Source organism: Aquila chrysaetos, chromosome 6, assembly GCF_900496995.4.
Source record: "Aquila chrysaetos chrysaetos chromosome 6, bAquChr1.4, whole genome shotgun sequence".
NCBI classification, from domain to species: Eukaryota; Metazoa; Chordata; class Aves; order Accipitriformes; family Accipitridae; genus Aquila; species Aquila chrysaetos.
In genome coordinates, this window is record NC_044009.1 from 6,803,502 (window position 1) to 6,826,412 (window position 22,911).

Consider the following 22,911-nt stretch of genomic DNA (forward strand, 5'->3'; position numbering starts at 1 on the left):
TAAAATGTGAAATGCAGCTGTCCATTTTCAGTTCAGTTAAATCTTGTCAATTAATTTGTGGGCAGATGCACATATTTTAACCAGTCCTAAATGTTTTTTCCTTCAAAATATACTATTGATTAGTTTCACAACTTTTGTGAGGGCTTCATTTGCCTGGCATTGTTGCAGAGAAAGCAAGTAGGATTTTTGTTTTAATAACATGTTCACTCAGCGAAACAGCTGAAATCTGGGACTTTACAATGTAAAACCTGTAATGCTTTTATGGTATTTTGAATATCACCTGGAGTACAAGAAAAATCGAGGTTGTTTTTTGTCTTCAGAGCTACAGTAGCCTGTGAGCAAAGAATGAAACCAGGTAAATGCTTAAACGTTTCATGATTGTAGTGAGTTTTGGGGAGAAGATTGCTTGAATTCATTTTAGTAAACTTCAATTTCCTTATTGTGATCTTAATATTGTAGAATGCTCCCCCGTCTGAGACAGACATATGTAATGATCTCAAGAAATAAGAATTGTGAGTAGAAGGTTTGCTTGAGATAAGTTAGATTAGTTTTAACTACTGATATGTGTCTCTTCAGGTGTCTGGGCAACAAAATCAATTTTAAAAGGCAAGAAGTTTGGACCATTTGTTGGTGACAAGAAAAAAAGATCTCAAGTTAAGAGCAATGTATACATGTGGGAGGTAAGAAACAGCTTGTAAATGGAAAAAGGTATCTGTCACTAGGTCAATATTTTGTATTTAGCCTTTAATTTTTCCAGAGAATGTAGAAACAGACATGATGGGAAATAATTGCCATCTATCTATGTCTACAATTACAAACAGTTATTTATAGACACTTGGATTGAGCAACCATTTTGAATTACAAAGCTTTAAACTATTGGCATTTTTTGAAATTGCTGTATTAATTTTCTTTTATACTGTCTCTGGATTGCATCTCCTCCTAGGAGTCTATTGCTGATAAAGCTTTGTTATGTCGGCTTGAACCCTAACTGATATTCTTTCTGGAACTGAGTAGTGTCAACTGCTTATGAAATTAGGAGGCTATAGAATGTCTTAAGGAAGCCACAGCACTCCTCCTCATTTAGCTCTTTGAAAGCCAGCTTTGTTATGGGAATTGGTTTTGCTTTTGGAGTTTTTATAGAAGTTCTCAACTGTTGCAGTATTTCCTGTGCTGCTTGTGTTTGGGCTTGCCTTAAAGCAAATGCTGTCTGGACAGCTGAATAGCTCTTTAAGCTCCACTGATAGTCATAAGACCTTGGATATTATGTAGATTTCTAAATGTAGGTGCCTTAATCTGGAGTTGAATCCCATCTGTGGTGTCTTTAAGGCAGTTCATAACTACTTAAGAAGACTTCTTCAGTCTTTCTGAAGACATATACAGCAAATGGCTTTAGCAAAGTGAATGGTCAAGGAGGGGCAGGGATGGAGGAACTGTGGCATAGCATGTTCTGGATCAGAACTTGCTAGTTTACAGATTTTTAGGCTAAAGATACTGATAGTAGTCATCCTGGCCTCTGGCCTGCAAAAATTGAGCTGCATAAAACACTGGATACACGTGCAAAACTTAAGGTTAATCCCTATCAGAGGAATTGGTCTAGAACAATTTCCCATAAATGCAAATTCATATTAGGAAAGTAATAAAGTGTTCAAGTATAGTGTTTGTGGCATTGAGCTAATATTATCACAAACTCCACTGCACAAGGTATCTCCAGTTTTGATCTGGTACAAGAACACTTAGTGAGATTGAATCAGTCAAGTAAATTATTGACCTTGCAGTTGTTTTTCTCGGTGCTGGATTTTGAATGTTCTCAGTGGATATGTCTTAATATTTTTTAAATTTGTGTTGAGAAATGATAGTTGCAAACAAGCTGTTACGAAGTTTCCTAGTTTGCAATCCAGGCGATAATGGGTACCCTTGCTAGATTTGAAAGTAATTGTGTGTTGCTTTAATATTGATTTTGGAATCAGAAAAAAGCAGTTAAAATGAGACCGCAGCAGTTGGCCCCATATGCTGATACCTGAAACCGCTTCAGAATCTTAACTGTTAGAAAATACAGTTTGTAAAAGGGTGGTGGTGTGTGGGAGTAGTTAGGTTATGGACGTCCAACTAGGAGAACAACCTTTTCCGCAAGAATCCCATTTGTTTCTTTAGTGAAGTTAATCTGAAGAAAAAGTAAGGCTTCTAAAAGCTGGCATCTCCAGTAAATTTTAATAATCTTGAACTGTCATGCTAGAGGATCATTCTGAAAAATGAGTTTTGCGTGTCAGTGTATGCTTGCCATGTCTGAGGAGAGAAACAGCGACTTGAACACATTTTCATTTTCTGTTGGAGAAAAGCCACGGATAGGAAAATGATGGCAAGTGACTGAAAACTGAGGGAAATGCTGTCTGCCGATTCAGAATGACTGGCACAACTGTGCTGAATGATCTTTATTGTGATTCACAGGAATCACTTAAAGTCACAATGTTATATAGAGGAGTTGAAGCTATTTCCTTTCTCACAGTGCACGAGGCTTTTAAACAATATTCTGTAAATGAGAAGTTTTAACTGAAAAGTAATAAAGTATTTTGTTTTGTGCAAAAAACGTAATATTAAGTAATATAAAAACATAATAAAGTAATATATAAAAAAAGTAATCAAGTATAATGTTTTGCCATATATTCCATACCTGCTAACTCTTCCACAGCATTGTTTGGCTCTTTGCTTCCATTTTAACCAAAAGGATTGCTTTTACAGTCTTGGTCTGTGAAGCTGTTTATGCTTTCATATTGCAAAGGCTGGGTGTGCTGATGAACGTTCTTTCAAAAGTCAGCTGATGAAATCTATGCTGGAATAGTTTAAGTAAGGAAGATGTTTTCTGTTTGCTTGGAAAGAAACTAAGATGATTTTGGTATATTTATTGAAACTTTACCTTTATTGATAAAATTCTATTTTATTAAACCAACAGTATATCAACACAAAAGAAATAAAATTTATTAAATGGTTGTTGTTTTAAGCTGTTTTAGAAATGTATTTGAAATTGAAAATGTAAAACAGTTTGAAAAGACTTAGAATTACTTGTAAAGTAGGTATCAGAAACAATAAAAAACTACAACATTGTGTAACAGAATGGGAAAGTTATGGTGAAACTGCAATTTTAGTTTGTTCCTTATCTGCAGTGGTGCTCAGTGAATGTTGCAGGAGGTAATGAGCTAGGGAGGCTGGGTTTTGAAAAGAGCTCTTCTAGGCAGAGACTGATATTTATAGGCTTGACCAAAAGGAAAAAAGCAAATAATAAGATATAATTAAATTGCATGGTTGTTTTTGTTTTTTTTTTTTTTTTTTTTTTTATAAAAATCTGTGAGCTGCCCAATACTTCTGAGACATTGTGTACTTGTTAGTATGCCTGTGTTCTGAGACAAAGTAATGGAAGAGTGATAGTTCCGGTTGCTGAACAGTGGTGTGTTCTTTGGTTTGGAAAAAGATGTATAGTATCCACTGATAGCTCTTCTTATAGACATCTAACTTGGATTATAGTAAGAAGAGTGGGAGATGCATCACATGTCTTGAAAGAGAAGCAGAGTTGCCTGTCATCAGAAAATACTGAAGATGTCAGTAACCTTGCTTTATTGCAAGCTGTCTTGAAATGTAAAACAGGAGTAGGTGTTAAAAATTTTTCTCCAAGAACAGAAACCAAAGAATTTACCCAGGATCTTGGAACATGCAGAAGTTTATTGACATGGTCAATTTTTAAGGTGATCACAAGATTACTGAAAGGTTAAGATTTTCTTTAACAGCCTGAAAAAAGATTAAATATAAATCATGCTTTCCCTTTCTAAATAAAGCAAATGCTTCTAATTTCTACGTAGTTACTTTTCCCAATTCATTAGACAGTAAAAATAAAGCTCTATTGCCTTTATACCTTAAAATCAGTCATTTTACTAAACGCAAAATCTAGACAATAATTTCAGGCTTGCCAAACTGATAAGTATTTTGGCTTTTGAGCCCAAAACCTTCAGAGAAGGGCTTGCAGGCCAAAAGTTACTTTTTTTTCCAGTTGTACCGGTTCCATTAAAAAGACTGCGGAAGACCAGCGACACTCCCCCTGAGTACAGCCCCTACCTCTGCTCATATCCTTTGCGTTATCTCTGTCCTGAGATGATAACTACTACGTTGTATAGCTTTAAAATGTGTAGTGTTTTAGTGCATGTACACTTCAGTAATAACAGTTGTCCATTTGCTTAATGCCATTTTTGTCTCATAGGTGTATTACCCAAACTTAGGATGGATGTGTGTTGATGCAACTGATCCAGAGAAAGGGAACTGGCTACGATATATAAACTGGGCACGTTCAGGAAAGGAGCAAAATCTTTTTCCTCTGGAGATCAACAGGACCATATACTACAAAAGTTTAAAGGTATCAGTGTCTGAAGAATCGGTTACTGCTCTGTTACCTTTTATTATTAATACTTTCTTTCCCCCTTTATTCAAATCCAATTTTTTTGCTATTTGTATTAAAAATGTTTTGAAACATTTTATGAAATACAATTAAAATGCTGCAAATGCTACATTTCATTGGTCTAAATTCTTCTGTGCCAGTACAGTTAACATTAAGATCTACTGTTAAAATGTAGGATATGTATGAACACTTAAATCTATCTTGTTGGTTAATAATTTGCTGTAGTGCCAAATTTGATACAAACTAGAATGCAGAACTATAGCAGATTACATAAAATAAATGTTTTTCTATTTCTGTAGATACTGAGACACTTCCTACTGAGGATTTTTTTCAGAAATTGGTTATTTTTATGGTCTTTGCATTGTATGACAAAGATTGGTTGTCAAGACACTTTTATAGGTAGCTTCATGAAAGAAGTTTTCCTGGTTTTATACCATTCTGGTTTTATTTAGGGAGGGGGGGGGCAGGAAAAAGGGTTTAATTCCTGGGGCATTGTATCTCCCAAACCAAGAAAAAAATGGTTTAACTATAAGTAGTGGTAGAGTATGTTAGTGTTAGAATATTGTGGCTACAAAGTATTATTTGAACCTCTGATCAAGAACCTACTAGCGGTGAGTATATATAGCTTGACTTAGTTTTTATTTAAAATGCTTTTGTGGTTTCTCGGTATATGCAGCCTTGCTGTTATGCTACTGCTCTTCCTTACATTTTCTTGTAGGGCTGACAACATCTGTAAGTAACTGATCTTCACTTAATAAAAGAATGAGTTGATACCATGCAGTTTTGAAGTTTATAGGCCAGTATAGCAATATGTAAAACTGTTATATTTTAGGTCACTCAAACTAGATTAAAAAAAAACCAAACTTCTAAACATTTTCTGAACTTTCTAATAGCTTTGAGTTAGCATTCAAGTAGAGGTTTGCTATTGCCAGCCAGACTATTGACTTCTCTTCAGTGTTTATTCACTGAGGGCAGGCTCCCAATGTGCATCTGTAGCCAGCTTAGTTTTCTCTAGACACTTTATCTTGGGTTGCCTCTGCCTTTGCCCATAGTCACATTAGTTCATTAATGTAAGTGTGCTTTTGGAGTCACTTTGACATTTTAAACTTCTTTCTCATGGAATCTTTTCTGCAGAGGTTTTAGCCCTGATAAAGACAAGCATTCACATATTTCAGATTTGTTTTCTGATGGATAATATTGTACTTTGGAAAATAATTGTACCGCTAAAAGAGTCCGAGCACTGCTAACAGAATAACAGATACCTTGCCTCAGCGTTTGAAATCTTTTTGTTCCTTTGACTGTCTTCTCTTGCGACCTGATGAATTTTATCCTAGTAGGTCTTGCCAACAAGATCATGCTGCCAAGCAGCTCTTTCTGAAGACTGTTAGAGCAACCTATAAAGATCAGTTTTATTGGTTTTAAAAACTGTCTGGGTTTTGTTGCAGTGTGAGAGTTTGAATTTGGGTTGCGAAGGGGTTCTTCAAAGAGCTGTCTTCAGCAGGCTTTATTTGCCCCTGCAGCAACCTCTTAGATATGTGTATGCTGTGCCTTTCCCTGTGTGCTATGGGATTGTTTATTAGCCTCAGTTCAGTGTTGGCAATACCAGTCCCAGTCAAGCTTCTGGAAATTCATATTGGTGTCTGCACCGTATGCTAGTTGGAGGGAGTGTTACATCAGAAATGGCATTACCTCCAGGCTGCCTCTGCACAAAGGCTTGCTGCTGTACCTCTTCGAGGCTAGCATAGAAGCAGCAGCTCTGAGTAGTTTTGGGCTTGGATGTCGCACAGAGCAGGGTGCTGACACCTGAGCTGGTATAGAACCACGGAGTTGTTTCTGCCTTGTAGACTTAGTTTCAGGAACACAGTGTGGACGTGCTCAAACTAGTTCTGCATGAGCTAGGTTGGGATGGCTTGTATTAGTAATCCCAGCTTCACACTGCTCAAAAGTAGCCAAACTGTTTCCAGGACCAAGTTAGTCCAAGAAACATTGCAATCATGTGCTCCTGCTGTTCCTTGATTGTCACTACATCTAAGACAGAGGTAACTTGGAAGGCAATTTAAGAAGTGGCTGTAGAAATGTCTGAGTTGCTTCACTATGCAAAACTAGGTTATCATGTAAAGTTTAACTTTGCTCCATATTGGGGAAAAAAGCCCACAAATCTGTAATAATGAATGTTGTTAAAAGTGCATATTGATATTCTAATTATTTTTTTGAACCATCTATTTCAATATATTTTATTCTCTTCTCCCACCTTTTAGAGAAGTGATACGTAAGGAAAATTCTGATCTTGCTGATCTGTGATGATTTTTGAAGTGAAAGCTTGACATGAGATTGGACAGTTTTCACTACCATTAAACATTCAGCATTCAGTCAGCATACTGATAGATCAAGATTTAGAAAGTCACATTTTGTGGTTTTTAATTGCACAAGTGGACTATTCTTGTAGTTTAATAGGAGTATTTTAAATACAATATTCTGTTTAATTTTTTATCCATTCCAAGAATATGAAAACCAAAGGAAGTCATTAAGAAAGCTTGTTTTGTCTAGTGTTTTGTAAACTTATTTTTCATTATTTAAAGTGACAAATTTATAGTTACTATGCTTTTTAAATAAAGTTAGTGTGAAGAAATTGGAAGTTAAGCTGCAAGTGACTGACAGTGTAGGAGAAGTATAATGTAGAGGAGGAGATTTTGAATGTGTGGTCTCAAGAGCAAGTTACTACATTAAAGCATTTGAATACTGTCTGTTGTATCAGTTTTTACTATCCTATACCTTAGAAACTGCAGGGAAGATTCATACCTTGGGAAAAAAATTGTGCTGTTTTCTGCTTTCTTTACAAAATACGGTTGCTTATACGTCTGCTTTTTATTTAAAGTTTGTTTTTGTCTCATCTGTGTCAGAGATGATGATGTTCTTGTAGAGTCCGTATCAGTCTTAGATTCACATCACACCTTACTGATAACTGAGACAAAAGAAAGCATGTAATAAATAATCTTACACGTCCTTCTCTTTCTGCATATAATGTGTTATGGTGTATATACACTGCCATTTCAAAACTGTTGTACATTTACCAGTCAGGTATGTACACATGGTTCCTTCCTGGTCTTTATGATAATTCATAAATTTAGGGGAATTCCATTTGGTGATAAATAAAGAGCACAGTTTTTATTTACCCCCAAAGGAGAATTAGAGTGGCTTGTATGTCATTTTGTTCTGCTTGACCTCAAAGCATTTAAAATATTGTCATAGGTATTTATTTTTTTCCCAAGGTTTTCTTCAGCTTTTTGTGGGTTTCTAATTTGTTAGTTAAACAGGCTGATTTCCAAGTTTCATTGCTAAGATAAGCAAAGTCCAAATTTGCTTGGTGTAAAAGAACCTCAAAACTGCACAGAGCTTTAACTTCCCTGTTCTCTGCTGTAAATGGAGTAGGATAGAACTTTTAAGTGAGTACAAGCAAATGTTCTTCTCTTCCATCTTCTCTTTATCTTTACTGAAGGACTAAGGATATTTGTAGGCTGCTTTGCATACGCTTTCCCCAGGATGCATATATGAGAGTTGTGATATTTTGATGAAACGGCTTAAACTCATTATGGGGTTTCAGAAGTTTTTCCTGCCTCTCCTAATGAAATGAGCTAGTCGAATGGTGTTATTCTGCACATAGCGCAGGACTTTGTAATTCTTGAAGAAGTAAAATTGCAGTGAAAACTCAGTTCAATAAGCCTTCTACATAAGCTTGGCTGTGAAGCTGTCCTTGATTAAGGTGAAATTAATTTGTTTATGGAAGAATGTTCTGTCAAACAGGTTTATAATAACTCAGGAGCCTCCCTGTTACATACAATATGAAAAATGCACACAAGTACTAATGCCACAAACTGTCCTCTTTGGCTACGTTTGGGGAGATAAGGCCATATCCAGGTGCAAAAGCACAATATCGCAGTAAAATGCAGTGTCCGTGGTGAAAAATATATACTCCAATAAGGTCAGACAGGCAAATGGCTATCTCAGCCTGTGCAAGACACGCTGCAGTACTTGTATGTGTACAATGAATTTTAGACAATCTGTGCTAGAACTTCTTAGGATATAACTGGTTAGGATATTACTCTTGAAAATAACAAATTCTGAAATTCTTTTAAACCTTCTGAACAGAAAATACTCAGATTAAGGAATGCTAAATGTTGCAGGTAAAACATAAAGCACCAAAAAGTATGTGGGAGTTACTAACCTAAGGAGCCTTTCCAAAATTCATACATTTTTTTAACCAAGCTATCCCAACCTGACACTACTACACAAACAATCTGTAGGTAATAGTTTGGAGGAGGTAAGGTTTTGGTGTTGTTATTAGAGGGTGTCATCAGTAAGAGATGGCCATATGTTCTCTATTGTCAGAGTAGTGGTGGAAGTGGCACTTGATCAGTGTAGTCCTTTTCTCGCTCGTATTGCTGGTGAGGGAGCCGTTTTAATTGTCTGGTTTTGAAGCTGCTGCTGCATCTCATTTTAGAAGTACAAGGTTAGAGGGCTTAATTTAGATTCTAGAGTAGTTACACCAAAACTAAATTCATAAAGTTGAATGTTAGTTCCAGCCATGCAGCTAACAAATTACGCGCTTGTTATCATTGTGTGTTTGCATTGCCTAAAACTTTTGCCAGCTCTTTTCTCTGAGTTTGTATATTGTTTAGATGATAAGTTGTTTGCATCAGACAACTCTTCTTCATTCCTTGCTGCTAAACAGCTGCAAAATGGGACCATGCAAGTAGGTTTACCACTATTTATCCTGTCAGGCCTCCAGAACTGTTAAGGAAGCCAAACCATAGGCTTTGCTTGTATTACAACTTAAACACTTAACATAGTTGTTGAGATCTTGCATCTCTTGTTGTTCCAGTGTGTGGGGGTATAAAGATAACTATCACCTTTATCAAGTGCTGTGAGACCTTCTAAAAAAAAAAAAAAAAAGTTCTCTAGAGGAAACAAATATTACTATTGTTCTTGATACAAAAATTCCCTTTGGTTTCAGCCTTGAAATAATAGTGTAAGGATACCCTTTGCTCTAATGTAATGACTCTAAAAATAGTGTCTTATCTCCACAAGCCCAATGTTCATTAAGCCCTGGAAAAAGGGGGATTGTAGCTAAGGTAAAGGCAGGCATTTAAGTTGATTTTTCTTGGTTTTGGATAGAATGCTTCAGGAGTCGGAGAGATAATTGCGAAGATCTAAAAAATAGGTAGAAATGCATCTTTAGTCTGCAAACTTGGGGACTTACTAGTTTGAGTCTGATAACGTAAGGGGTGTCTGAAATAACCAGGGAAACTAGTATTGATCAGTTCGGTGACAGTGCTGGGAATGTGAGTAGTAATTGCAGTGATACGTACTTGACTAATTTGGTCTTTCCTGTGCATTTTCTAATTGGTTTAAAAAATTTGAAATAATAAATTCGGAACGGCAAACAAATCTTTCATTATTGCGATTAAGTGGATCTCTCTGATTTGTAATAGCTCTCTCTGTTCCTCTGTATTCCCTTTACTCACTACGACAGTCTTTTCCTGTACCTTTAGATTTTGTTCCAAATTCCGACTTTAGTGGATGACTGAACAGTTTTTACTCGCTATTTAATGCTGTGTGTAAGGTAGGTGTGTTTAGCTGGAGTAATGCTGCTAGCTCCCTGAGAGGAATTCAACTGTAAATAGCAATAGTGATAAACACCGGGGATTTCACTGCCGTGAGTTCGGCCTGCGCGGATTTAAATCAACGGCAGGATTTGAGACGGATCAGAATTGGGGTTGCAGTTGCCAGTCTATTTAATAATTGTGTATTACTGTGTAATTAACCAACAGCGCTGGCGGAGAAGGCCGGTCTCTCGGGGGCAAGGCGCCCTCGTTACGGTCGGAAAGAGGTCGGGGAGGGGGGGGGGGGGGGTGTGTGTGTATGTTGCTCGGGTGCTGCCTTTCCGCGGGGACCGGCCCCGTTTCTGCGCGGGTTTCCTTCGGTGCCGGCGGGAGGCGGGAGCTCGGCGCTGCGCGCCCTCCGGCCGGCAGGGGGCGCGGGCGGCGGCACCCTTGGCGCGCGGGGCGCCGCGGGCTGCGCGGGGCACCGCCGTCGGCGCCGCCGCCGCCGCCGCTCCCCCGCCCCGCGGCCCGCCGCCAACAAGCCGCCGCCTGATTGGCGCCGCGCCTCTCTCTTCTCTCCCGGCAGCCAATCGCGCCCGGCGAGGAGCTGTTGGTGTGGTACAATGGGGAGGACGACCCGGAGATAGCCGCCGCTATTGAGGAAGAGCGAGCCAGCGCCCGGAGCCGGCGGCACTCCCCGAAAGCCAAGAAAGGTAGGGCCCTCCCCGCCGCGACGCGACGCGGCCCCCGGCCCTCCCTGCCGCGCCGCGCCCGCGGCCCGCTGCGGCCGGCCATGGCGGCGGAGGAAGGGGGGACGACGACGACCCGCAAACTTTTGCCGGGGGGAGGGGGGGTGGGCGGCGGCGGCGGCGGCGGCCGCCGTGACCTTCCCCCGCCGCCGCCGCCTCCCGAGCCGGAGGGAGGGAAGGGAGGAAGGGCCGGGGTGGGGGGGGGGGGGCCGCGGGGCGAAACATGGAAGTTGCGTCGTTTCCCGGCCCGGCTGGAAAAGTTGGCCGGGGCGGTGTGAGAGGCGCGGGTCTGTTTTCGACGAGCGGGTGCTGCGCGGGGAGGGAAAATGTCTCCGAGCAGAGCCGGGCTGCGCCGAGGGCTTGGTCTGGGGGGGCTCGCCGTGAGTGTGGGAATGCCCTTTGCGCAACAGCACGCCAGGTTGTGTCAGCCTTCTTCAAACTATAAACTTTTTTGTGTGGGTGGGGTTGCTGCTAAAATTATTTGCAGGCAGCGCTAACAAGTGAAGTGTCGCCGAGGAATGGGTTTCTGTTACGCGCAAGGATTATTTTTTTTTACTTCGGTCGAGCGCTGGTGCAGATGAAAAAGTAAGGCTTTGCTATTTTCCCTGGGTTTTAATTTCTTGTTATTGTTAGGGTAGTGGTGATCTTGTTGGTTATGAAATTTTGCAGGCAGCGTGAGTGACTACTTTTGGCCGACTTCGGCAGCGGAGGAAGGATGGGAGAACAATTTCGGGGGGGTAGGCACGTTAGTCTTTACGTAAATATGTATGTCAAACCAGAAATCCATTATTTTTTCCGTGATTAATTCAGTAGCGATATCTTTTAGAGTGCGTGTGCGTCCACGCATGGCCTTATATAACTGACATTTTGGCTACCGTTTTAGGCCAAAATCACAATAGAAGCTATCACTTACAGGGAGTAAATAGAAGAAGAAAGTATTTACAGTTGTAGCACAAGGACATCTATTCCCCTTGTAGGTGAATATGTATATTTTGGAATTCCCTGAAGGTGACAACTGAACCAAAGAAGTAAAGGGGATAATATTTTCAATGGCATCGTTGTAAATTTTTTAAACTTAAAACATAGGGCCTGATCTTACTTGTGGTGCAGTTGACTGTGGAACTCACACTGGGAACAAGCTCAAATATTTAGGAGAACAGTTATTTTATAAATTTTTTTTTATTTTAAAGATTGAGGAGGGGGCTGGGAGAAAGAAGTGGTGCAAGACAATTGGTTATTCTTTTGAACAGTAATTCGTAGGTTGAGCTAATACAAACTGAAGTTCAAGCACTGATTTTGATTTTGCTGCCTGTAATGAAAAGCATATTTAGCACATATGTAAGTAGTGCCTGGTAAATTAGAGGCTGTATTATGGTTTTTCCTAAATGTACATTATCTTAGTAAATAGAATTTGTGTGCCTGTGATTTACCTGAAAGGCTAGAAAAACAACTTGAAAGAATTTGATTATATTATAAATCAGAAAAGCCAGACAGAATAATTTCTAAAGTAATTTTCCATGGCACAGGAGTTTTATTTGCATTCGTGAAGTTATAGATAAAAATGTCAGTAAACTAATTTGGTGGTTCCTGGGTTTTGGTTTTGTGCTATTTTGTAGGTTTAAAGTTTTAACTGTTATGGGTTTTACGGATTTCAGACTGTCATAATTAGGAACAGTTGATCTTTTCCCCCATTTTGTAAACATAAGCTCCTTATCAAGGCTCACAAACATTAAAAAAAAAAAACCAAACAAACAAAAAACCCCCAAACCAACAAACAACCCCAAACACAATATAGGTGAGGCATTTGAGAATAACCAAGAATAATTTATTTATGGAATTATACTCCTGTATCATGAAGCAAAAAGACTAAGTTCTTAGTATTTCGTTCCTTTGAATTGTTATGATTAAAGTTTCAGAATCCATGCTGTAAAAGATAAGGCAATTCATAGTATGTGCTTACTTCTTTTCTGATACTTGCATATTTTGAAATTGTATAGTTCTATTTTTAGTAGGTTCCATTGGAATTATTTTTACTCCTCTACATTTACTCTCAGTTATTTTAGTATTTGTAGTAACATCTGCTAATATTTGCAATTCACAGCAATTTTCTTATAAGAAACACAATGTTTTTTCTGCTGATTTGATAGCAGTAGCTGCAGTTAGGATTCCAAAATGGTTTCTACTGATGTGCCTTCTTTTGCAGATTCAGCTATATCTCTTGGATATGGAAGTTTCTTAGCGCTGGGGTTGAGGTTTTATGGGGAAAAAAAAGAAATTCTGATAAGCAGGATTAAAAAGTAATTTTTTAAAAGAATAATTCTAACTATATGATGAAAGGGTGGTGGGAAGAAAAAGTTGTTGTGACTTAACATTATACATGTGAAAAACTGGGAGTCAGTACAAGGTAATCTTTTAGATTAAATACCAATTTAAGAAACTTGCTAGAGTGGCTCCTCCAGAGGGTTGTGATACTTAAATTTATTAGCTACCTAAACAGATCAATTAATTCTTTTTTTATAAACTTTATTTTGGCCTGTGTTGCAGGTTGTCGTCTTAGACACTGAGGAGAAAATAGAACTAAGAAAGAACTGCCAAGTTTAAACAACTGTGAATGAGTGTGTCCTTTAGAAACACATTTTCCAGAAAAGTAAACTGACAGTTTAATACCTTAGAAATGACTAGGCAAGACATATATTTGAGAAGTATGTTATAATTTAGTTATTCAAAACATGCAGTTATTAAATAGCTCGTAATTATTCTCTATTCAGTAAAACAAATATCCTTTTGAATTTTTAACGCATCTTAGGCCTTGTCCTTCGACAGTTAAGATAGCTATCGTTTGACAAATAGTTTTGTTTCTGCAATTTATTTAATGAACTCTGATTATATCAGAAAAGGTGACCATTTCACAGGTATTAAAAATGTGATGTCTTTTGCCCAATCAATCAAGGCTTTCATTATTGTAAAACTTTTCTTATTGCAGTAGGAATACTTGTTATTTCTGAACAAATTCGCACATGCTGTCAATTCAGACTGTTTTACCATAAGAGGTAGGCCTTACTAAATTTGTAAAGTTGAGATGGCATTTAAGAATCAGCAGCTGACCAAGTCTAGGGTAGACAAAGTACAGATTCAACTGTTTTCCTTGACCTTGATCTGACCTCTGTTTGCAAGTGATTACTGACACAAGGTTCATAATCTCCTTTAGACCATATTTAGGATGGCACCTGGCATTCTTCTCCATGTACCATTTTGCTCTAATGTGTTTGCAGAAGGTGGGATCTTGGTTATGCCTCAGTCATGTTTCTCAAAACTCGCCTGCTGTTTACTTGCACAACTTCTTCAGCAGTTCAATGTCTTGCATATTTTTGTTCTTGTACTCTGCATTCAAAATACTTTATACCTCCCAGGTGTTAATGTTCAATAGTTACTGCCTGGCTTGGTTGTAGGTTTTCATAGCTGGAGTAAATCCTTTACATCTTTCTTCTACTGTGCACAACAGCTTAAGAGTCCTTGAGGAAAAGAGGCAGTTCTTACTAATTTATTTTTATGCACTGAAACATTGCATGTTGTTGCTAAGGTGATGAGTGCATTTGAGATTTAGAAAGAAATTTAGTAGGATAAAAGGATATTGAGGGAGGGTATACAACCCAAAAGAAGGAAAACAACTTAGTGAACTTGGGTAGCATCTAAGATTTTTATCAGAGCCAACCCTGGTTATCTTTGACATGATTACTACATGGTTAAGAGCTAGCCACTGCCATTGCATGGTCAACAACTAGCAGAAAAATGGTTTAGGTTTTTTGTTGCTTTTGCATTTTCTGAAATTTCATTTATTTGTTAAGCGTTTAGCATCTGCTTCTCCCAAGTTGTAGTTAATATGCTTCTGTCCTGCCTGCCAAGCTTGTAGGAAAATTTGTTCAAATCACATGCATTAGCACAAGATTTTTCATTAATTCCCTTTTTAAGGAGTAAAAGAGAACAGCTTGGCTTTCACTTTACAGTTGAATTCATGTGTCCATTAGAGGAGTAGTGTGGACACTTTTTTTCTCTCATCAGGACGTTTCTTCTTTTATATATGACAGTAGTAATATGTAGTAGTAGAAAGCAGTAATATCGAAGATGAGTGTTTCCTTCATGAAGAATACTTTCAGAGTCTCTGGCTTCAGACTCTGTCTTCCTTTCAAAAATAACTTTTCACTAACTAAATAAAAACATAAAAAAACAAACAAACAAACAAAAAAAACAAAAAAAAAACCACCAAAAGATGGTCATACATAAAAATACCCAGTGGTTTTATCAGGCTATAATCTGCTTTAAGGTGCTAAGTAGGCTCCAAAGTGTAATCAAACAATGCTGAAATAATCTAGGCAGTTTCTGTTATGGATTATGTGGCAGGACAAAAGTCTGTTCTTGGAGGATGAAAGATACTGATGTTACACAGGATAAAAGTTTGCTCTGCTACATGCTTGTGAATAATACCTTCTAAAAAACCTTTTGGGGGGGGGGGGGGGGGGGGAGAAGAGGGCAATGTTTTACTTCTCCTGTGCTTATTTATATCTCTATGGTAGTGGTTCCATGCTGTGCTGCTCAGCTGTATTTGTGTCTTAGCTGTGTTCCACTTAGCACTTTATCTAGGCAACAAACCCCAGTGGCATAATTCGTACTATTGTCTGGAATGAACACTGCATGTGCCTCTTTCATATCTTCTGTCTGTACAAAGTCAGGCTGTCAAGAGGAGGGGGGGAAAAGTCTGTAATTTCATTTTACCAAAAGCACATGCTGCATAAGGCAACTTGAGTGGGAGTCTGTCATGAAACCAAATGACCTCTTAAAAAACTCAGTTGTGTCACCTCTTAAAATAGAGTCCTCTATTGTAGTGTAAGCAAAACCCCTGAATTGGGTTCACCTTTATCTTGGACAGCCCCTGGTGATTATTTGTTGTAGTACAGTTTTAAAGTCTCAAACCATTGCTAATAAATCTTTTAAAACTTTACTACCTTAAATGGCTCTACTGCTGTCATAATGTTGCTACTTCCCATAGTTCTTATCAGATTTCAGGGAGAGCATGAACTATAGGGTAGCTTTTAGTAAATAATACTGTCCCAGAGATAGTGTGAGATTAAGGTGGGTGAATTATGAATCAATTATCATTTGTTATAAATAATTATTATGACTTGTTTTGTATCAGTCTGAATGCAAAGTGCAACTTTAGGCTTCTGCTTCACAGATTCTAAATAAATGCTGTCATAATAAAAGTTACGTGGGATTTTCTTTTGTCTATAAGTGTGACTTGCTGAAACTGTCAAATTGCTGCAGAAAAGGGAAATGTAAAGATGAAATGAGCAGGTTAAATTCTGTTATAGTAGAAATCCTTGCTTTTTTTTTTTTTTTTGTTAATACTTCCATAGGTGTTCTCACTTAGTTCTAAATAATTAGCTGTACTTGAGAGTCACATAAATATGCGTCCTGTTTACAAAAGGTAGAGCTTGGATTGCCATCTGGATGTCATCACAAATGGAAATAATGGCCAAATGATGCCCTGATGTCTGTTTTTTAAGTTAAATGAATTTATTAGGCTTGCACTTGGAATAAGTTTAAAAGTTTACTTCCAATCAGAAAAGAGCTTGTGAGAAAAATGATTGTGTATTAATTGGAATGTAGCTTATAGAAGGATGTTAAAGTTCTGTAAGTTGTACGTTTGTAGCAAGGATAACATGAAATGATATTCTTACCTAAGCTCTGTCTCCAATAGATTTAATGAAAAACTTAGGAACTCAAGGCTTCAAAATTTCCTAGCCGATGGTCAAGAAGATCACCTGGAACAAAACCTTAAAGTGAAGTTTACTTTGATTTCCCAAAATCACACTGATTGACGAGAAGAATTCTGTAACCCCAGTTAAAAAGCTGCATTTGGGATGTCGGGGAAACTGTATCTCTGTGGCAGCTTCTATCTCGTGAATATCTAATATATTTGAGGTCATCTAACCAGCAGAAATTTTCTTTTATCCATCACAAATGGGGCCCTTTGAATAGGAGACTAGTATTACTTTAAATTCCCATCTTCACTTCTACAGCAACGCCCCCAGTTCCTATGCTAGCTGCTGCTCTGAGCTTTCCCAAACAGCACAGTGAAATTGGTATGATTCATTCCAGCCTTGCTCCTGCCTACGGGTTTAAGAATAGGAGAAGATAAGCCTTCATTTCAGAGGTAAAAAAAATTAAAAATTCACCACTAATTTGCATGTATTGACCCCTTAAACTCCATATTTCTAAGTATAAACTTTTGGAAATATGAGGCCTTAGCACATTCAGTTATTAAAAAACATGAGTGTTTTTGCTTTAGTCAGGTTGTATCATATTTATGTGAACATTGGGAAACTTATTTACTTATGTACTGTAATTATAAGGTTAGGGAAGGCTGTAAGGTTTGCTGCTTCTTCAGAAGTCTCAGATGTGCTATTGTGTATACACTCCCTTTAAAAGTTTCCACATGTGCAGCTGGTAATGGAAATCCACAGGTGCTATCAGTGTGCTCTCTTGGCAGTGTAGGACTGTCACTGTTATCAGTGTATCATGGCATGTATTTGTACTAGAAGTGGGATCGGACATCCTGATGTTTGTATTTCGGGGGCCCCCCGGCTTTGTCTACACAAGCATCTGGCTGTTGATGCCACTAAGAAAGCATCATCAACGTATAAGCAGAATTTATTTAGCAAAGGGCTTGAAGGTGGTCAGGAATGCAGTGTAAGGACTCAGTGCTGATTATCAGATCTTTGTTAAAACAAGTACTACAAGCACCTTGCATATTCTCTCAGTTACTTTATCTCTGTGTTTTTTTGCCCTTAACAAATAATAATCTGGCCTTCATGATTGTAGCAAGTTGGCATGTTTCTAGCTACTAACTTATTTCTGGTTAGGGCAAATGTATATATTTATCTAACATAATAGAAATATTTTTCTTGGGTTATTTGGTTATTCAAATTCTAAAGTGTTTCATATTTTTCTTTGGCTTTTTCAGCCACCCTTCCTTACACTATTTTTTCCAAGTTAAAAAAATAAAATAAATCTAGACCACAGTTGCAGCATTTCCTAGCAAATTTGCTAATGCTGTCTTCAGTTACATAACCTACAGTGGGAAGTGAAATAAGGCACCAGACAGCTTTCTAGTATTAATCAATTTTTTTTCTGTTGATCAGGGTTAGCTTTGAAACAATGAGTGACCTGGAAGAAAAGAAGCTTGGTATTCCACTGCTAATTTTTTTTTTTTTTAATTAAGCCAGTGCGTTTTGAAATTATTCTTCTCCTTTCTTAGGAAAAGACTTTTCTAATTTTCCTGAAAATAAGTTAGAAGTTACTAAGTTTCTATTGAAATATTACTTTCCTTGCAGAAATGTTTTATTGTATTAGGATTTTCCAAAACTTTCTTAGAATATTCTCTTCTGAATCACATAAGTCTTTAAATGCTTCTGCGTAGAAAATGCGGAGAATATTTGGTGATTGCTGTTTTAGGGAAGAGCTTTGAGATAGATAGATAGATTTGGAGGTTATGTTCCAAAATAGGAAGGGGGTGAATTCCTGCAGAACAGAAGAATAGACACTGTTTTCTGAGTGAAACAACTGCTTTTTTTTTCTTTTTTTTAATTCCCTTAAGTGACCTATTTTAAGATTTAGAATTGTCCTGTTGCTTATAGCATACAAGAGAGCAAACTCAATGAGTTACTGACTGCCTTACCTATATTAAAGTGTTTGGGTTTGCTGTCTCACTTAAATCTGGATGACTTTTATTCACATGAATAGTCATTTCTTGAATTCCTTTGCGTTACCTCATGTTAAGTCAAGGGTTGACCAGACGCTGTTGTTCTTTCTATGGTTTCCTTCCCTCCTGTGCAATCTCCTACTTCATTTTTTGTTTTATAATAGGAGACTCTGGCTTTTATAGCGAACACAAAGTAAAGTCAACGATTGAGTTTCAGTGTATTCTTATTTTATTTACCTCTAGCTTGAATCATATCTTAATTTAGTGAAGGCTCTAAGTTCTCCTTGTAATGAGAATCTTCCATACCTTTTAATAATTTTTACTGCCTTTCTCTAGGTGTTTTCTTTCTATGCTTCATCTTTTCAAAACCATTTGAACAATATTACTCATACTGATTCTGTATCATTAATGGCACTAAACTTTTTTAGTGCTTGTTTTTATTACAATTTACCATAATTTTGCATCGACCAATTATTTTACTTGAATTGTTTACAGGGAACATCTTACACTGAGGGCCTATCTACAGATGTCCTGTGTAATTTATTATGCAGCGATAAACAAGCACATTTAACTGCAAGTGTGTGCATACAAAGTTTTGATAGCTGGTTTATTTATGGGAAGAGAAGCAGACTCTGTTTGTGTGTGTGTGTGAGAGCTGTTTTCTTTAATTGTGAGATCTCCTTTGTAAGGCAAGAGGTGTTTGTAAAAGTCTCTCTGAAGATTCTCATGTCACTGGGTTACGAAACTGCAAAATATCAAAGTAATTTTATATTCCACTTATTAAGTATTTAGTACATTTTCCAAATGAACAAAAAGGAAAAACAGTTGTCAGACCAGAGTGTATTTATTTATTTTTTTTAAATCTGTCAAACCTTCAAATTTATTTTGTTCTTCCTGCCAAGAGCCTTACACAGGTTGGCGGGAATGACTTTGTTCTGAAGAATTCTCACTGGCCTGCACTTGCTATGTCAAGTTCCTCAAGGAAATGTTATAGCAGTCTAAGTTTTTATTTGGGTTTAACAGTGATTGAAGTAAGACTCACTGGCGTTTCAACTTTTGTAGCTAAGGAATTAGATAATGTCTGACCATCAGATATTCAGCAGCAAATATTTACTTACCTTTATACACTTTTTACCCTGGACTAAGCAAGCACACTACTTATTTGGATCACCAGGGCATGTAAGTTATTTAGGATGAAACTTTCAGAAGCACTTACAAGCTTACCAGGATTGCTGTTAAGAGTTAATTTTGTTGTCACACTTTCTATCAGAGTTCTGCAAGAGCTTTTGATAGACTATGATTAATGCTTTAGAACCTGAAAGAGGCAGTATTATTAATGTGATGATTGACATAAAGTTACTCTAGTGAGAGTATTATAATAGCTGAAAATCTATCATCTTGATTATTATTACTGCAAAATGCCATGGGAATGGGTAGGCAGCTATACATCTATTCTAACTTGCATTGAGAGCCAGATGCCTCACTTGAATCTAGTCGAATATGAATTTTGTTTTATTTGGCAGTCCATAAGAAACAATTTGATTGTTGAATGGGAAAGACCTAGTGTTTCTGAAAGTGACTTGATTCATATAAATTTTGGTATATTTTCCCCTGCATTACCTTCATTCAGAGCCAAGGCCAGTGCAAGCTTCCTTGTGTTGCTGCCAGTAAAGTTGGAAACTAAGTGTCTAGGTAGTGTAAAGCAACTCAACTGCAATGATGGCTGACCTCTCTTTAGCAGTAAATTTGTATCAGAATGTTAAAACACACAGCTTTGAGGTAGAGTCATGCTCTTAAAAGGAAAGGTGTGTGATACTGCTGCCAAATATTAGAGTTGTCTTGGGCTTTTACCAAGGAGCAGGTCATACTAAGTTTCAGTGAGTTGAGTAAAAAATTGACTTTCCTGCAAAGTGTTCTATTTCAAGTTGCAGGTAAAGAGCAAAGAGTCCAGTGTTTCAGATCTTACGGACCCTTGTGAGGGATTGCAAAAGCAAAGTGGACTTTGTGCTGAAACTTCACTCATAGCTACTGAATCCTTAACTGTTAAGTGTCAGCCTCCAGTCTCTCCACTCTCATATACGAGAGCTATGTTTTTTTTCTGGTTCCTTGCCTGCAAATGAAAATGTCTAAGTTACTTTTCAGTGACTTTTTTTTTTATTCTGTTTTAGTTGACATTTTATGCTATGAAAAGATGTGTGCAAAAAACTTGTACACCTTTAAAGTCTAGTTTGATCTAAACAGGTTAATCTGGAATGTAGCAGTTAACTGAACAAAAGACAAGTACATTTGTGCTCTGACTGGGGTTCGTTTTCACTTTATTTGAAAAATGGAGGAAGTTGCCATTCCCTGTGGTGACTTTATGAGCCTATTGACCTTTCTTCATTTCATAAATTAAGCAGATACCAGTTTGCTGTCGTCTGGTTTGGGGCAAACTATAAATTTAGTACCTTCTGTTGTTGGTTCTTTTAACAAAAGCACCAACTGTTGCTGTTGTCCTGTAGTACTCTCTTCTACGTCGTTGAGAAATGCACTGATCGGGCAACTGGAGCATTACAGTTAGAGTTCCTTTGGAAATATAATTCAGTATATCTTCTGTTATCAGAGAAGACTGAAAAGCATTTCTCTAAGAAAATATCAATGGGCTGCAGCTGAAATGAATGAAGCACTTGGTTTCACAGAGAAAGCTAAGCAAATCTTTCACAATTTCTCAGCAGATAAAAATGATTCGGGGACTATACTGTACATTAAAAAAATGAGTTTACATAATGTTTACCCTCCTCCTTTATCTACTTTTATATACTAGAAAGGACCTGCGGTGATGTTCTGCCATATGACCCTTGGATTGTCACTCTGAAGTTGGAAGGAGATGAGTCTTTCCAAATTTAACAGATGCAGAGAAGCAAAGTTTTCATGCCTGCAAATGTGTCGTGACAGTAGCTGCTTATTGATAATTAAAGATGTTCATTGTTAGGTTGGAGACCCAGTTCATAAAATGCGATAATATTTTTAATGGGGACTAATGGAAACCACTGTGTATTTGCTATAGTAGGTAGTTGGTAATTCTGTTCTTGTAATGCCACTGTTGTAATTCCAAGTTGTAATTCTATTTCCTGCTGAAGTTGTTAATCATATTGTTTTCCTTACCTTGTACAAATAAGAGTGCATGTTATTTGCCGTATATTGTTTTTACATCTCTGTTTTTAGTGTCTGAGCAAAAAGCTCGGGAAATTAATAATGCTATGCTTGCAGTAAATAATAGCCTTTAAAACTGTACAGAAAAAAGAAATACTGTTTAAAGCAAGCTTATGCTGCATGCCAAAACTGATACCTTGGCACTTTGGAATGCTCTGGTAAAAGGAGGGCAGTAAGCAAGTGTGTGCTATGGGAAATACTACTGAATGTGTTTTCCAAAGTAATTTTCCCTTTTTGAAATGCAAGGTATGAATCTATTGCAAATCTATTGGATTGCTGCAGATAACATTAAAAAAAGATTTTCATCAACAAAAATGTGTGCTCTATCTATGTGGTTTTCTCTGTTGAATCCCCTAAGGTAAAGATTACCTCTGCAAGTTGTACTGAAGAAAAATAAGAGAATAAGAAGGTTAAAGGAAAGAAAACTGGAAATGTATGTCAAGGAGGGGGATGAAATACACTGTAAAACAGAAGAGGGTGATATTACTGAAAATACTGTTTTGTTGGAGAAAAATTTCTGACAAATGACATGTAGTTACAGTAAACAAAAGGATTCAGTTCGGTAAAAATGAGTAATAGAGGACAAATCTGAGTGAATGGAAATAAAAAATGTTGAGTGTGACCTTGTAGCAATTCTGAAGGGTTTAATTTTATACACGGGAGATTTAATCTGGTGGTAGCAGCACTGTCTGGATCCTACATCTGTGAGAGGCTTTGCTCTTGTTTCCTCAGTGTTAGAGACTCCTGTTACAGTAATCCCAATGCTCTGTTTAGATACAAAGGCAGTCCTGTTTCCTGGGAATTGTAGCCCTTGTACAGCTGCATTCTCCAGGCCAAGCCATAGCCCATGTCTGGACGAACATTTGGATAAACTGTGCGTTTTTGGTCTTCCATGCAATTGCAGGTTTTCACTAAACTTTCAAGAGTTCTGTTTGGCATGGTGGAGCAAAATTGCTCAGAACAATTGCAGAACACCACCTTTATCAGCAGTGTACGAAGGGCATTAGCTTTTGGGTCTGCCTGTGGACTCAGCAGTCCTGTTGATTTTTTTTTTTTTTTTTTTTTTTTTTCCCCCTTTCCTTTTTTTAAATGTCACTTATTGATATGACCACTGCTGAATTTGAACATACCCGGTTTGTCAAACAGCAGAATAAAATGGCAGGTAAAGTCCTA

The 22,911-nt window shown here is 37.6% G+C and overlaps 1 protein-coding gene and 1 long non-coding RNA gene across 7 annotated transcripts in view; both read left to right on the forward strand.

Annotated features, from left to right (window-relative positions):
* The window catches only part of LOC115342529 (kazrin), a 312,869-nt gene that overhangs the window by 17,849 nt on the left and 272,109 nt on the right, over positions 1 to 22,911 (forward strand). For all 6 annotated transcript variants that reach the window (XM_030016883.2, XM_041124135.1, XM_030016885.2 and 3 more), the window contains 3 exons: positions 577 to 680; positions 4,244 to 4,396; positions 10,625 to 10,751. In XM_030016883.2, the coding sequence (XP_029872743.1) occupies positions 577 to 680; positions 4,244 to 4,396; positions 10,625 to 10,751 (384 nt within the window). The remainder of the gene's footprint in view (positions 1 to 576; positions 681 to 4,243; positions 4,397 to 10,624; positions 10,752 to 22,911) is intronic.
* On the forward strand, positions 10,990 to 11,525 carry LOC121233375. The gene is made up of 2 exons (XR_005932613.1): positions 10,990 to 11,372; positions 11,457 to 11,525. It is a non-coding gene; the product is annotated as an uncharacterized LOC121233375 (long non-coding RNA).